This window comes from Nerophis ophidion, linkage group LG10 (genome assembly GCF_033978795.1).
Source record: "Nerophis ophidion isolate RoL-2023_Sa linkage group LG10, RoL_Noph_v1.0, whole genome shotgun sequence".
Taxonomy (NCBI): Eukaryota; Metazoa; Chordata; class Actinopteri; order Syngnathiformes; family Syngnathidae; genus Nerophis; species Nerophis ophidion.
The window spans coordinates 13837082-13853495 of record NC_084620.1 but is presented as its reverse complement, the minus strand read 5'-3'; the positions used below and the strand labels follow the sequence as shown (position 1 = coordinate 13853495).

At 42.6% G+C, this 16414-nt stretch overlaps 2 protein-coding genes across 5 annotated transcripts in view; one reads left to right on the top strand and one right to left on the bottom strand.

Annotated features, from left to right (window-relative positions):
- The first annotated feature begins 1798 nt into the window (after nt 1–1798).
- cct7 (chaperonin containing TCP1, subunit 7 (eta)) lies at nt 1799–9091 on the top strand. Its single transcript, XM_061912536.1, has 12 exons — nt 1799–1873; nt 2430–2513; nt 2577–2646; nt 2709–2815; nt 2896–3074; nt 5886–6057; nt 6135–6299; nt 6374–6562; nt 7855–7952; nt 8070–8202; nt 8278–8484; nt 8564–9091. Exons 1-12 carry the CDS (start codon nt 1868–1870, stop codon nt 8792–8794), a joined length of 1641 nt encoding a protein of 546 aa, XP_061768520.1. The 5' UTR covers nt 1799–1867; the 3' UTR covers nt 8795–9091.
- The window catches only part of hspa12b (heat shock protein 12B), a 39017-nt gene continuing 31527 nt past the window's right edge, over nt 8925–16414 (bottom strand). For all 4 annotated transcript variants that reach the window (XM_061912532.1, XM_061912534.1, XM_061912533.1 and 1 more), the window contains 4 exons: nt 15262–15520; nt 13785–13888; nt 10650–10840; nt 8925–10540 (listed from right to left, as the gene is read on the bottom strand). In XM_061912532.1, coding sequence (XP_061768516.1) covers nt 10073–10540; nt 10650–10840; nt 13785–13888; nt 15262–15520 — 1022 coding nt within the window. In that variant the 3' untranslated portion in view covers nt 8925–10072. The remainder of the gene's footprint in view (nt 10541–10649; nt 10841–13784; nt 13889–15261; nt 15521–16414) is intronic.

Below are 16414 nucleotides of genomic sequence, written 5' to 3'. Positions count from 1 at the left end.
CACCCTGATTGACTCTCCCACCCCTGTCTCCATTGTGCACCCCTTCCGTTTCTTGGGCACCACCATCACCCAAGACCTCAACTGGGTGCCGACCATCAGCTCCTTCATCAAGAAGGCCCAGCACAGGATGTAATTCCTGCGGCAGCTGAGGAAACTTAAGGTGCCGACCAAGATGCTGGTGCAGTTTTATTCAGTCATCATTGAGTCCATCCTCGCCTCCTCCATCACTGTGTGGTTCCCCGGCGCCACAGTCCAGGACAAGCATCGACTGCAGCGCATGGTACGTGTTGCTGAGAAGGTGATTGGCTCCAAGCTCCCATCCCTCCAGGACCTGTTCTCCTCCAGGACCAGCTGACTCTTCTCACCCTGGACACAAACTATTCTCCCCTCTCCCCTCAGGTAGGAGACTACGGTCCATCCAGATCCACACCTCCCGCCACCTGAACAGTTCTTTTTCCCTCGGCCATCAGACACATGAACAAGAACAAGATCTGATAGCTCATTTACAGCTCATCTTATTACCTTTTCTGTCTTTTATGTCTTCGATGTTGCACGATTGCACCAAGAAAAATTCCTAGTTTGTGAACCCGTTCTCAAATTATGGCAATAAAAACTATTCTGATTCCGATTCTGATCGTAAATTCCAACAAGCATATTCAATATATATTGTCAAAGGAAATTACCAAGGGAATACCACTTGGATATACAAAGTTTAAAGTAGTCAGTGTGGTTTGTAAAGTAGTGTATATAGATTTACTATCTACTGAAAAAAAATTCTACATGTATTGTGCTGTCGGGTGCTTCAGCCTGCTGGTCACTAAACACTGCATGAACGAATACAGCGGCGTGTTTGATTGATTGATTGATTGAGACTTTTATTAGTAGATTGCACAGTACTGTACATATTCCGTACAATTGACCACTAAATGGCAACACCTCAATAAGTTTTCAACTTGTTTAATCAATTCATGGTAACTGAATGGTAAGTGAAGCTAATATTACCGCAAAACCTAATGTTGATTAAATAAAAGCATGATTTATTGTTAATTTGGGAGCTGGAGTAAGTTTAAAACTATAATTAAAGATACTATTTTGCTTTATTTTTTCAGGAAAACTAAAGTCAGAATGACGCAATTCCTCCGGGCACAGAAGCACACGTCCTTGATCGCAAACACAGCGCCGGTTGATTAGTTGCCCATACTTTCCGAGAGGAGCTCAAAGTAAAGCCGCTGCTCCTCCTCATCGAGAGGAGCCAAATGAGGTGGCTCGGGCATCTGGTCAGGATGCCACCCGAACGCCTCCCTAGGGAGGTGTTTAGGGCATGTCCAACTGGTAGGAGGCCACAGGGAAGACCCAGGACACGTTGGGAAGACTATTTCTCTCGGCTGGCCTGGGAACGCCTCGGGATCCCCCGGGAAGAGCTGGACGAAGTGCCTGGGAAGAGGGAAGTCTGGGCTTTCCTGCTTAGGCTGCTGCCCCCGCGACCCGACCAAGGATAAGCGGAAGAAGATGGATGGACTGACTGTATACATGACTCTGAGTCAATTGACTGAGTAATGCATGTTTATTATTTATTTACTATTAATTTAATTTGAATGCATTTATTTGAGCTCCGCTTAAATGTATGTAACGTATTTGTTCTCAGATTTGATGAGTCCCCTTTTTTGTGGTGTACTAATCAGTTTGAATGGGAGTGCTCGAATTGAAATGCAGGCAACATCGTGTTATCAGCTAGTGGCAACAACTATTATTTTGACCCAGTTATTTTTTTTTTTTTACATTGGCGCATGCTCTTGAACGCAGCACTGAGCCGCAAAGCATTGTGGGATTGCATGCCGGTCCGACGTTTCTCGAAGGAACTGCAAAGATGATGGTGAGCGCGCTATTGTCCTCGCCTCCAATATAAAACACAATCCTTGGCCATCTATGTGTTTCCTTGCGTCGGACCGCACTTAAAGTAGTTTGCGACGAAACAGCCTTGCGTTTTCCGTGATGGGGAGCACTTATTTGTGGAACTTGCCTTTTAAATTAACCAAGATAGCGTTAGCATCCACTAGCTAACAACTGCCAATAGGCGTATACGATGCTACTAGCATGTTAGCCATCGATGACAGTGACGGTGTTAATTTGAAGTTGAATTCCAAACTGCAGTGGACTTCTTCAATAGTTCATGTTACGTCCATTTTTGCACGATAATTTAGTCAACAATTGGCTGCAGTGCATGGCAGTCTCGGATGAATGGTATCAGCAGCACAGTGACATAGCTAATTTAGCTGACTGGCTATTTGAAAGTGTCTTTTCACCCAACATTTTTTCATTTAATTAATAAATATGTTGGGATTTTAATGGTTGCCTTGCCTCTGGTGCTGTTGACGTGTGTCGTGAATATATAATTGTCCATCCTTCCACACTAACCTGTGTGTCCACAGCCCACACCGGTTATCCTGCTGAAGGAAGGGACAGACTCTTCCCAGGGAATCCCTCAGCTCATCAGCAACATCAATGCCTGCCAGGTTTGGAAAATAAACTCTACTTGTGGTCGTGCAAGTATGGAATAAAAAAATGTTCTCTGTCAGGTCATTTCTGAGTCAGTCAGGACCACCCTTGGACCCAGAGGGATGGACAAACTGATTGTGGACAACAGAGGTGAGAGGAAACGGCTTTGTGCTTTTTAGCATTCTTATTGAAGGGAGCGAAATGTCTTGTAGGTAAGGCCACCATCTCAAACGATGGAGCCACCATCCTGAAGCTGCTGGATGTGGTTCACCCTGCAGCCAAGACCCTAGTGGACATCGCTCGGTCACAGGACGCCGAGGTATTTGTCGGTGGCGAAGCTAAGTGGGTGTCTCCCACGTGGATTTAAAAGTCCCATCATTCCTCCATACTCAAATTTAGGTCGGAGATGGCACCACTTCAGTCACTCTCCTCGCTGCAGAGTTCCTGAAGCAGTTAAAACCCTACGTGGAAGACGGTCTCCACCCTCAGACCATCATCCGAGCATTCCGCACAGCCACCAGCCTGGCGGTCAACAAGATCAAGGAGATCGCTGTACCTGTGAAGAAAAACGACAAGCAGTGAGCGCTCTTTTCCTCTTGTCTCTTTCCATATTGCTGCCCCTGATTTTCTACGAGAGACGTAATGACCGACCGTCTTGCAGAACGACTACCGTATTTTCCGCACTATAAGGCGCACCTTCAATGAATGGCCTATTATAAAACTTTGTTCATATATAAGGCGCATAGAATAGAAGCTACAGTAAAATAAATGATAAATGGGTTGTACTTGTATAGCGCTTTTCTACCTTCAAGGTACTCAAAGCGCTTTGACACTACTTCCACATTTACCCATTCTCACACACATTCACACACTGATGGAGGGAGCTGCCATGCAAGGCGCCAACCAGCACCCATCAGGAGCAAGGGTGAAGTGTCTTGCTCAGGACACAACGGACGTGACGAGGTTGGTTCTAGGTGGGATTTGAACCAGTGACCCTCGGGTTGCGCACGGCCACTCTCCCACTGCGCCACGCCGTCCCTAGCCAGTAGAGGCTGGGGTTACGTTATGCATCCTTTAGATGGAGCTGCGCTAAAGGGAATGTCAACTAAACAGTCAGATAGGTCAGTAAAACTTTATTAATTGATTACAAACCAGCGTTCTGACAACTCCGTTCACTCCCAAAATGAATAAACAGCCGTTTTAATATTTTCACCGATTCAATAAATAAACATGTAAAAAACAGTCTAATACTGTTACGGTAAAACAAACGTTAGTGCAATTATAACATAGTAACACTCAAATAGTGCAAAGCAATAATATATCAATAACTCAACGTTGCTCAAACAATAATGTCACACAACACACAAAATAAACATGTAAAGCTCACTTTATTAGGTTATTCCTCATCCACGAATCCCTCAAATTCTTCTTCAGTGTTCGAATCAAACAGGTGGGCGAATATGGCATCCAACATGCCCGGCTCGTCTCGTCGAAGTCATTAAAAGAGTCAGTGTCGCTGCTGTTGATTTTAAATTCTCTCGCTGCTGCTAAAGTTAAATTCTCTCGCTGCTGCTAATGTTAAATTCTCTCGCTGCTGCTCTATTCCCGTGTTATACTGTGTGACTGATCGCCTTCTGCATCGTAAGCGTGTCTCTTAAAAGGAGCCATTTTGGGGTCTTTACATACAGAAACGGCACGCCTCCCGCAGTCATATCCCAGCATGCACCGCGCGCTTCTTCTACGGGGGAAAATATGGTCGGCGGCTGTAGTAGAAGAAGAAGGGCACTTCATCTACGGGGGAAAATAAGGTTGGCGGCCGTAGAAGAAGAAGAAGAAGCGCATTTCTTCTACGGGGGAAAATAAGGTCGGCGGCTGTAGAAGAAGAAGCGCACTTCTACGGGGGAAAATTAATTTGGCGGCTGCTTACCGTAGTTGCGAGACCTCCATCCATACATCCATTTCTACCGCTTACTGTGGCTCAATATTGGTCCATATATAAGGCGCCCCGGATTATAAGGAGCACTGTCAGCTTTTGAGAAAAATGTATGGTTTTTAGGTGCACCTTATAGTGCGGAAAATACGGTACTTTATTGTTGTATTTGTAGAAAGCAACAGCACAGCAGCAACAAACACTCTGGCACAAACCTTTTAAATCAACTACCACTAAAAATAAAAATTAGGGATGGACAATTAATTGAATTTTGATATCGATTATGGCTTCTCACTATCATGTAAATACAATAATCCAAAAGCAACGATTAATGGGCATTGCTCCGTGTAAATTCCGGAGCTTGTGATGGTGAGGAGTGAATGAATGAAAACAGAGCATGTCTGTTAAACCGTGTAACAAGTGTGCACGTCTTTTGGGTTAAGCCTTAACCCAGAAGTGATACATTTTCATTCTTATTTGACAATTATCAACGTGATGATTTATTTTTATCAATCATAAGCTTTAAGGTAATTTATTTTTATCAATCACATGCTTTAAGGTGTAACGTTGTGAGCCTTAATGTGTTTGTGCGTGCATATATTTTGTCAAGGCGGGAACCAATTATTCATGTTAACATTGATTCTGCTTAGTGGCCTTGTGGTTAGTGTCCGCCCTGAGATCGGTAGCACTGGCCTAAAATTATTGTAAGCATTATTTAAGACCAAGTAAATTACAAATGTAATTATAATTTTAATGCAATCTTGTAAACGCAACAAACTTTAATTTCTCTTTTTTTCATTGTAATTTGGAAGCTCAAGAACTTCTATCATAAAGAATACAAATAAATCAGATTTAAATATCCGTTAGCAAAAATTGTACTCAATAAATATTTAAAATCTGGATGGGGAAGTTTTTCCGTTTTTGGAAAAAAACATGTTTGGTTTTTCAGTTTTATTGCCGTCGCTTTCTAACAATTTTGGCATTCTTGCTCGTTTGTTCGTTAATGGGCTTGTCTTGCTCGTTTAACATATTCCAACACCGAACATTTGGCTTAGCAATCATCTTTTTCATCCTAATTTTTGTTACCTGGTGGTCATTCTCATTAGCGATGCTCTGTGTATAGAAACTAGGGGTCCCGCCTCCACCCAACGAGACAAAGATTGTGAATGACTGACGAGAGTAATAACTGTTCATTTAATCCTGCTATTTAATAAAAAGGCTCAGGTGTTGAGAGCGATGCACAGAGTGAACCCCCTTTCAACCTGTTTGAAAGCAAAAGACAAAGAAAACAAATCCACCGACCTAGCAATTTATCGAATTGCAGAGATATTGAGTTTATTTTTATTTATCGTTCAGTTGACTTATTGAGTATATTCCCAAGACTAAATGTACGACGATGGAACCATTATGCAGGAAATCCGCGTTTAGTCTGCCGCTGACGCCCAACTTATCTGTTCAGGGAGCAAAGGCAGCTTTTGGAAAAGTGCGCAGCCACGGCCCTCAACTCCAAGCTGATTGCCAGCCAAAAGGAATTTTTCTCCAAAATGGTGGTGGATGCTGTCATGTCTCTAGATGAGCTGCTGGCCCTCAAGATGATTGGCATCAAGAAAATCCAGGGAGGAGGCTTGGAGGTGCGGGTTTTTCTTTAACTCCTGTAAAGCAAAACAGAATTTGACTCTGATTCCTCCATCTTCTTACCCCCTTCCAGGATTCTCAGTTGATTTCTGGAGTTGCCTTCAAAAAGACTTTCTCTTATGCGGGCTTTGAGATGCAGCCCAAGCGTTATGAGAAGCCAAAGATTGCATTGCTTAATGTGGAGCTGGAGCTGAAGGCTGAGAAGGACAACGCTGAGGTTCGAGTGAAAACTGTGGAGGTACAAAGAGCCCAAAAAATTTTCTCATTCTTACCTGCCTTGCCTGAAGTAGTCTTTATTGTCCTTCGCCGCAGGAATACCAAGCCATCGTGAATGCAGAGTGGAACATCCTTTACGACAAGCTGGAGAAGATCTACCAATCAGGAGCTAAAGTGGTCCTGTCCAAATTACCCATTGGAGACGTGGCTACTCAGTACTTTGCTGACAGAGACTTGTTTTGTGCTGGAAGGGTCCAAGAGGAAGACCTGAAGAGGACCATGATGGTAAGACAGCATTTAGGGCTGGACAATTATGGCAAAAATAATCATCACAATTATTTAGATTTATACTGAAGTCACGATTAATGACACGACTAATTTAAAAGCATAAGTATTTATTGTACCACCAGAACTGAAATTAAAATATAATTTTAAAAAGAAAACTGGGATATACATTAACAAACAAACAAGTAAAATATTATTACCAATGATGCGTTTACATGTGAAGGAATGTAAAAAGAAATATTGGGGAATTCCAGTTTTTTACCTTTTACACTTACAGTATTTTACCACCATTGAGTTTTTGCTTTTTGTGTTGTAAACACAATTTAATAAAATGTTCAATTAAATAATAAACATGTATAGGCTTAGTACATCTTCAGATAATATTGACCAATATTTTAAGTAAAAAATAGATAGATAGATAGTACTTTATTTATTCCTTCAGGAGAGTTCCTTTGGGAAAATTAAAATTTTTCAGCACAATCCCATTCAAGATCAGACAAACATTACAGGGAGACAGAACAGGATCGCTGACGGGTCTGCCGACTTCCGGCGCCACTTACAAAAAAGGTGAGATACAGGTAAACAAGGGGGGGAATGGGAGGAAAAATTAAAGATTAAAATAAAATTTAAAAAAAATCGGTCTAAGCCTGGGCCTCTGGAAAGGGGGTCCAGACTGAGGCCAAGGGAAAAAAACAATTCATAGCCATAGTACACATCCCTCTTACATGTGTGTAAGAGGGAAACATCAAATGACATGAAAGACATTAAAGCAGCGGAGCTGATACAACCAGCCACTTCTACATACAGCTATGAATAAAAAGTAAAAGAAACATATACACTGTGGTGGCCTCTGCGGTGTTCCACACCATCGTCTGCTGGGGTGGAGAGAGTATGGCCAGAGACAGGAGCAGACCCAACAAAGCAACCAAGGGAGCCGACTCCAAGCATAATTGGTGTAATTTTATCAAGTCTTTTAAGTACATCATGCTTATGTAAGGCACTTTTTTTGAAACCTTTATTTTGTTAGTGCAGTCAGGACAGATTTTGTGCACATCGCTGTTATTGTGAAGGTGGGAAGTGTGCTGCTGTTCCGAGCTTCATGAGTTAAGAGACGACTTGAGGCTTTCATCCGTGTCGTTGTTACAAGCTCAGGAAACTGCATGCATGTTCCGCGGACCACGAATTGTTCTCTCCCCAAATTCGAAATTGCGATGAGGATTTGATTAATTGTCCGAACAGAATATATGTGATGAAGCTAATAAAGCAGCTCATTTGTGGAATGTGACCTGCAGGCTTGTGGGGGCTCCATCCAGACATCAGTAGGTAACATGACAGATGATGTCCTTGGTCTGTGTGAGGTCTTTGAGGAGATGCAAGTGGGAGGAGAAAGGTAAAGGAAGACCGGAACACACACACACACACACACACACACACACACACACACACACACTCCATTTAAGTATAAAGCTTACCTGCATCAAGAGGTGACAACTTTGGTGTTTTTTAGGTATAACTTCTTCAAGGGATGTCCCAAGACTACAACGTGCACAATCATCCTGAGGGGCGGAGCAGAACAGTTCACAGAAGAGACGGAGCGATCGCTGCATGACGCCATCATGATTGTGCGCAGAGCCCTCAAGGTGAGAACATGAATGATACTTTTAGAATGATAGTTGGTGTGGAGCTGGGTGCTGACTGTCAAACCTTTGTTCCAGAATGACTCTGTTGTGGCAGGAGGCGGGGCTGTGGAGATGGAACTATCCAAGTACCTGAGGGATTATTCCAGAACCATTCCAGGCAAGCAGCAGCTTTTGATTGGTGCCTACGCCAAGGCCCTGGAGATCATCCCACGTCAGCTGTGTGACAACGCCGGCTTCGACGCCACCAACATCCTCAACAAGCTGCGTGCTAAACATGCCCAGGTAAGAACTGTTCCCACATCGGGGCGCCGTGCAGGCCTCTTTCAATGTGCTCCGGAATTGAAGATAAGTTGTACTGCAGGGCGGCATGTGGTACGGCGTAGACATCAACAACGAGGACATTGCAGACAACTTTAACGCCAGCGTGTGGGAGCCGTCAGTTGTTCGCATCAACGCGCTGACCGCAGCCTCAGAGGCGGCTTGCCTCATCCTGTCAGTCGACGAGACCATCAAGAACCCACGCAGCAGTATGGATGGACCACCAGGCGGCGCTGGAAGAGGTAGAGGCCGCGGGAGACCCCATGCGCATTAAGACCCAGTTAAAAAGGAGCTTTGGGGTCCCAATGTAGTATTTGGATGTCTGAAGATGGAAGTAGTTACCCACACATAGCAAACTGCATTTTCTTTGACATTTCATGTTTGAATACTTTTTTCACCCTGAGTTTTGCCATCATGTTAGCACATCATCCTCTCCACCTCTGGAACTGTTCTGTAACGTTCATCTTTGACACAGGAAACATGCACTGAAAGGAGAAGTTCTTAACATGCATCAAGTGCTCTCATATTTATTGGAACAATCTTAACAATAAATGCACAGATTAAGAAGTTACTTTCCTGCTCCTTTTGTGTTCTTTTAGCATCACCCAGACTCAGTGGCCAGAGTGTCCGCCCTGAGATCGGTAGGTTGTGAGTTCAAATCGCGGCCAAGTCATACCAAAGACTATAAAAATGGGGCCCGTTACCTCCCTGCTTGCCCACTGCTCCCCTCACCTCCCAAGGGGATGGGTCAAATGCAGAGAATAATTTCGCCACACCTAGTGTGTGTGTGACAATTATTGGTACTTTAACTTTAACAACAGATTATGAACATGGAAAATATAAATCAAGTTCTTTGATTTATGCAAATCATAGCAATTGATTAGCCCAAACAAAAATGAAACACTATTGAAAGCGATGGCTGCCTATGAAATATTACTCCGCTGATGCATTCTAGTAGTTAATACTTTTTGCCACTGATTGGTTGAACAGCGGGCAGCTTGGTGGCAGAGGGTGATTGGTCGAACAGTGGGCAGCACAGTGGAAGATGGGTTAGTGTGTCTGCCTCACAATACGAAGGTCTTGTGTAGTCCTGGGTTCGTGATCTCTCTGTGTGGAGTTTGCATGTTGTCCCCGTGACTGCGTGGGTTCCCTCCGGGTACTCCGGCTTCCTCACACCTCCAAAGACATGCACCTGGGGATAGGTTGATTGGCAACACTAAATTGGCCCTAGTGTGTGAATGTTATCTGTCTGTGTTGGCCCTGCAATGAGGTGGCGACTTGTCCAGGATGTACCCCGCCTTCTGCCCGATTGTAGCTGAGATAGGCACCAGCGCCCCCCGTAACCCCAAAGGGAGTAAGCGGTAGAAAATGGATGGATGGATGGATGGTCGAACAGCAATGAGCATGCAGACTTGGAATAAAATGAGGTATGATGACATCGAGAAACACTCCAGGATGTACAGTATTTTGCTGTATTACTCTACAAATTATTTGATTCCATTTGGATTATTTTTTGAAAGTGTCAAGAGTTTGTAGAAAGTGTTTTGCTCCTTCAGTTAGACAGGAAGTCAATGGAAGCCTTGACTGAGCGTTTGGAGATGACGTCCATGGCTGTGACTTTGATTTCTGTGTCGCCAAACTGCATGCTGGCCCTGATCTCCCTGCGCACCTGTCCTCCTGCTGGCCCTGATGCCCCCGCTGGAGATGCCTGCTCAGGCAGGTCCAAAGTCATCATCCCGCATTTCCTGACCCCCAGGTCAGAGATGTACGTCACATCATCCGTGGTGCTGCAATAGATGTTGATGATGATCTTCTTTTGGCCACGGCGAGCCGGCGTGTAGCTCCTCCTCACCACCTCGCCCAGAGCCACCGACTGATCCACGGACACGAAGCGGTCCAGGATGTCGGTGCACCACTCACGCTCATCCTTGATGAGGAGCTTGTCCCGAGGGTGGCGACCCTCCACAAAGCGGTTCAAAACTCCAACGCCGTATGTCAGTGGGCATCGACGCACTCGCACCTGACAAAAATGTAGACAACCGTCATACATTCCCTAAATCCAATTATGGTAGATTGGGACGCTTTTTTGTCTTTAGAATTTTTTCTATTCTCTTCTCCTTCGTCCTCACCACTGTGGGGTCCAGCCCAAACAGCACAGCCCCCTTCAGGATGGTCAGACCCACATCATGGGGGATGATGATGCGACAGGTGCGGCCCAACGCTTTTTGGACCGCTCTCTGCAGCATGAGCGACTCTGCGAAACCGCCCACCAGGAAGAGGAAACGCACGCCAATCACCTCCGGTTTGCACATCAGCTCATCTAGGAGGCGACAAAGGCGCAAATGTGACGATTTACAGTCACTGGCATATGCTCGCTGGATTACTGGTTATCTGTAGCAGTGGTTCTCAAACTTTTTTTTATTCATTTATTTTTACTAAGAAAACAGAAAACACTTGCTCTCCAAGTACCACCAAAATGACCAACAATAAAATACAGTAGCGACGTAGGCCCAAATATACATTAAAAACAAGGCAGAAGTTTGACTCAGCAAGTATATTTTATAATTTTGGCCACTATAACATTACACACAGTTTGAACAGTAACACTGTTTGAATAAAGGAAAACCAAACACAAGTGACTTAAGTAACTTTTTGGTACCATTTGGGGTACCCGTACTACAGTTTGAGAATCACTCATCTACAGTGTACAAAAATGGATGAGGAGGACTTAAAAGGGCGTCTTGAGGGACGCCTCGGTTATGTAAATCCAAAGTTAGGACCCCAGTGTTCTATGTCTTCAAGCAAGGCTAAAACGTCAATGCAACTCTGCCAAAGTGTTTACAGGGATCACACTTCAACCAGGGGTTACCAACCTTTTTGACCTCGGGGCCCAACTTTTTCACTACAAATGTTAACACGGAATTAATAATCTTACTGCCGATTTTAATCGTATTCAATAATTATATCAAACCTTCTTACAGTTTAACGGGGAAAACCTTGCCAAAGGATATGAATGTGTCTGTTAAGGACAAAGGTTATCATCAATGATTTGGTCAGGCTGATTACAAAAATAAATACTAATTAAATTATACAGCAAACATAACGAAAAGTACATATACATACAATTACGCAGTGCTAAAATACAAACCCGTTTCCATGTGAGTTGGGAAATTGTGTTAGATGTAAATATAAACGGAATGCAATGATTTGCAAATCCTTTTCAACCCATATTCAGTTAAATATGCTACAAAGACAACATATTTGATGTTTAAACTAATTAAACTTTTTTTTTTTTGCAAATAACCATTAATTTTAGGATTTGATGCCAGCAACATGTGACAAAGAAGTTGGGAAAGGTGGCAATAAATACTGATAAAGTTGAGGAATGCTCATCAAACACTTATTTGGAACATCCCACAGGTGTGCAGGCTAAGTGGGAATAGGTGGGTGCCATGATTGGGTATAAAAACAGCTTCCCAAAAAATGCTCAGTCTTTCACAAGAAAGGATGGGGCGAGGTACACCCCTTTGTCCACAACTGCGTGAGCAAATAGTCAAACATTTTAAGAACAACATTTCTCAAAGTGAAATTGCAAGACATTAAGGGATTTCAACATCTACGGTCCATAATATCATCAAAAGGTTCAGAGAATCTGGAGAAGTCATTACACGTAAGCGGCATGGCCGGAAACCAACATTGAATGACCGTAACCTTCGATCCCTCAGACGGCACTGTATCAAAAACTGACATCAATCTCTAAATGATATCACCACATGGTCTCAGGAACACTTCAGAAAACCTCTGTCACTAAATACAGTTCGTCGCTACATCTGTAAGTGCAAGTTAAAGCTCTACTATACAAAGCGAAAGCCATTTATCAACAACATCCAGAAACGCCGCCAGCTTCTCTGGGCCCGAGATCATCAAATATGGACTGATGCAAAGTGGAAAAGTGTTCTGTGGTCTGACGAGTCCACATTTCAATTTTTTTTTTAAACTGGACGTCGTGTCCTCCGGACCAAAGAGGAAAAGAACCATCCGGATTGTCATATGCACAAAGTTCAAAAGCCAGCATCTGTGATGGTATGGGAGTGCATTAGTGCCCAAGGCATGGGTAACTTACACATCTGTGAAGGCACCATTAATGCTGAAAGGTACATACAGGTTTTGGAACAACATATGCTGCCATCCAAGCGCCGTCTTTTTCATGGACGCCCCTGCTTATTTCAGCAAAACAATGCCAAGCCACATTCAGCACGTGTTACAACAGCGTGGCTTCGTAAAAAAAGAGTGCGGGTACTTTCCTGGCCCGCCTGCAGTCCAGACCTGTCTCCCATTGAAAATGTGTGGCGCATTATGAAGCGTAAACTACGACAGCGGAGACCCCGGACTGTTGAACGACTGAAGGTCTACATAAAACAAGAATGGGAAAGAATTCCACTTTCAAAGCTTCAACAATTAGTTTCCTCAGTTCCCAAACGTTTATTGAGTGTTGTTAAAAGAAAAGGTGATGTAACACAGTGGTGAACATGCCCTTTCCCAACTACTTTGGCATGTGTTGCAGCCATGAAATTTAAGTTTATTATTATTTGCAAAAAACAAAGTTTATGAGTTTGAACATCAAATATGTTGTCTTTGTAGTGCATTCAATTGAATATGGGTTGAAAAGGATTTGCAAATCATTGTATTCCGTTTACATTTACATCTAACACAATTTCCCAACTCATATGGAAACGCGGTTTGTAAATTAATTCTAACTCAGAAATAAATAACAATAGATGTGTTTCTTTAATGAACTGTCAATTAAATTTAAGTACAAATTAAAATACAACATTCTTAATTAAGTCATAATTTTTGCGCTTAAGAAACTTCTCTATAAGTTTAGCTCCAGACTTCTTCTGTTAGTTTGATATTGTCCTACACTGCCACAAGTGATGGAAACGTGTATTACAACAGCCCATACAAACCACAGCTGAGAAACAGATATTTTTTGGCAGCCCACTAGGGGGCGCCCCCGACCAACCAATGGGCCCTATGGTAAAGACACACTGTTCTATAGAAAGGAGCAGTCAAGTGTTTTTTGCAAAAATTTTTGTCTCCCAGGTTTTGAACTGAACTCGTGGCATAACTCGTTTAGTGTCATATCCCCAGCTTGATTTGGCCCCCAGGTTTCCCAGTTGACTTGGCCTGCCCTACCTCTTCTATGTCTCACAGTCACCGAGAAAAGCATCATGCCGAACAGATGGCATGGGGCAGGACCTCACCGATGTGTCGGACAATGTTGGAGATGGTGGGCTGGAAGAGCTCGTTCATGGCCTCCTGGGTGAGTCGCAGCATTCCCTGGGATGACCACTTAACAATGTTCATGCTGGAACACACAGTTGGAGTAGTTCTACACGTGTATTCATGCAGTGTACACACACACACACACACACACACACACACACGCACACTCACACTCACACACAGTCTTGTTTTTGAGATCTCCGAAAAATGACTACCTCTTTAAGACCACCCTTTCTAGATATATACAAATTTGTATTTACATCATTAATAATACATACATACTATGCAGAGTTGGAATTTCACAAAAAAAAGGTCACGATTTCACAAGAAAAACTTAGAATTTCGGCGGTACTATAATAAAAGTCGTCATTTTAGTAAACGCAAGTCCAAATTGTACAAGAAAAACAGAACATTTGTGCAATAAGATAATAAAAGTTGGAATTTTACTCAATGACAGTCGCAATTTTACAAAAGAAAGCTTAACATTTTGGCAATTGTATGAAAAGAGTCGTAATTTTACTTGACAAAAGTTCAATTTTGTAAGAAAATTTTGACATTTTGACAATATTATAAAAATAATCGGTATCTTACTGGTCAAAATTATGACAAAAGTCATAATTTTACTAAAAAAAAATTCACTATTTTACAGGAACAACAAAAAAAATGGCAATATAGTGATAAACGTCAGAATTTTATATGACAAATGTCACCATTAGTTAATTTTATTTTTTTTATAATTGCTTTTTAATCTTCATTATTTACTCCAAGTTATTACAGTATGTATGCATATATATATATATATATATATATATATATATATATATATATACATATATATATATATATATACATCCATCCATTTTCTACCGCTTGTTCCCTTTTTTGGGGTCGCGGGGGGCGCTGGCGCCTATCTCAGCTACAATCGGGCGGAAGGCAGGGTACACCCTGGACAAGTCGCCACCTCATCGCAGGGCCAACACAGATAGACAGACAACATTCACACTCACATTCACACATTAGGGCCAATTTAGTGTTGCCAATCAACCTATCCCATATATATATATATATACATATATATATATATATATATATATATATATATATGTGTTTTTTAATTTTTGCCAAAGAGGGCGCATTTCAATTGCTTACACACACTTGTTATTTAATATGTTGGCCAGAGGGGAGAGCACTTTCAAAACCGACACAAAGTCAATTTGAAGAATCTCTCCTTTTTGGGACCACCCTCATTTTGATAGATTTCCCCATACAAATGAGACATTCTCTATTAGATGCAATGGTTTTCCGTACTGAGACCATGATTTATGTCCTAACTTGTTCACCGGTCCTCATATGGAAGGTACTTTTCCTTGTTGATATCTCAGAAAGGGTAGAAATACAAGAACACACACATACACACACACACACACACACACACACACACACACAGACACTAACTTGCTCCTCCTCAGGGCAGCCTCCACACTGTGCCCCCGGTGCCGCTTGTAGTAGTCGATGAAAGAGAAAGGCAGGGAGATGTTGAGGGCGTTGGTTCTGCCCGGGGCCGCCGTCCGCTTCCTGGCCTCAAATGCGATAGTGAGGTCCACCCAGGCGGCTGGCCGCTTGTCTTTGAAGCTCTGGATGAAGTCCTCACCAAAAATCTGGCAGAGCATGGCCTCAAAGGCCAAGTCCACGCCAACAGCTCCATATGAACCGCCTGAGAAACATTTAGAAAATCCCAGGGTAGGAGTGGGCGGATCGACCAAAATGGCAATAGTATCGAAACCAAGTGTGGTATATTTGTTTGGGAGTATAATAATGAGATTTATGTTTTTTATTTTTTTTAAGTATATTTCCACAAATATCTTTATATTTTTTTGTCCGTTGTGTGGTGTTTGGGTCTGTGAAACCCGTTTTCATTTTTTATTAAAAGAAAAATGATACATTTAATTAATTTTTCAAACTGAGACTCACTGACTTTGGCTCATTTTCTGTGAATAACATATATTAGAATACATATTTAATGACCACACATCATATACCCCCCTACACATTTCTATTACATATAGGATGTTCAAGTCCACTGGACCCAGAGCTAATAGAAGTGTGGAAAATGATGTTCTGTGTACCACACAAACACACACACACACACACACACACACACACACACACACACACACACACACACACACACACACACACACACACACACACACACACACACACACACAGCAGGCCTAGACAAGAGGTGGACAGAATCTAGGTACACAGAACATCAGTAGGTCAAATGTGCGATAAAAGGAGAGCAGACAGTGTTGACAAACAATGTTGCAACCTTGTGTGGGAACCGCAGGTGAAGAAACACAAAAGAAGAAACTGGCAGGGAAATTTTTCGTGCAACATTCATATTGTTGTTACTCAGCCAGCGTCTGTGGGTCTGATGGACCCGTTGCATTTTGTGGCTTTTAATGCCTCACAATCAAACCCTTAAATGTTAAAATACTGAACAAATGTTTACCTTAACATCTGTTTAGTATTTTAACATTAAAGTGTTAAAGTGCTGGCTGAGTAACAACAATATGAACATTACACAAGGGTTAATGCAGCTGAG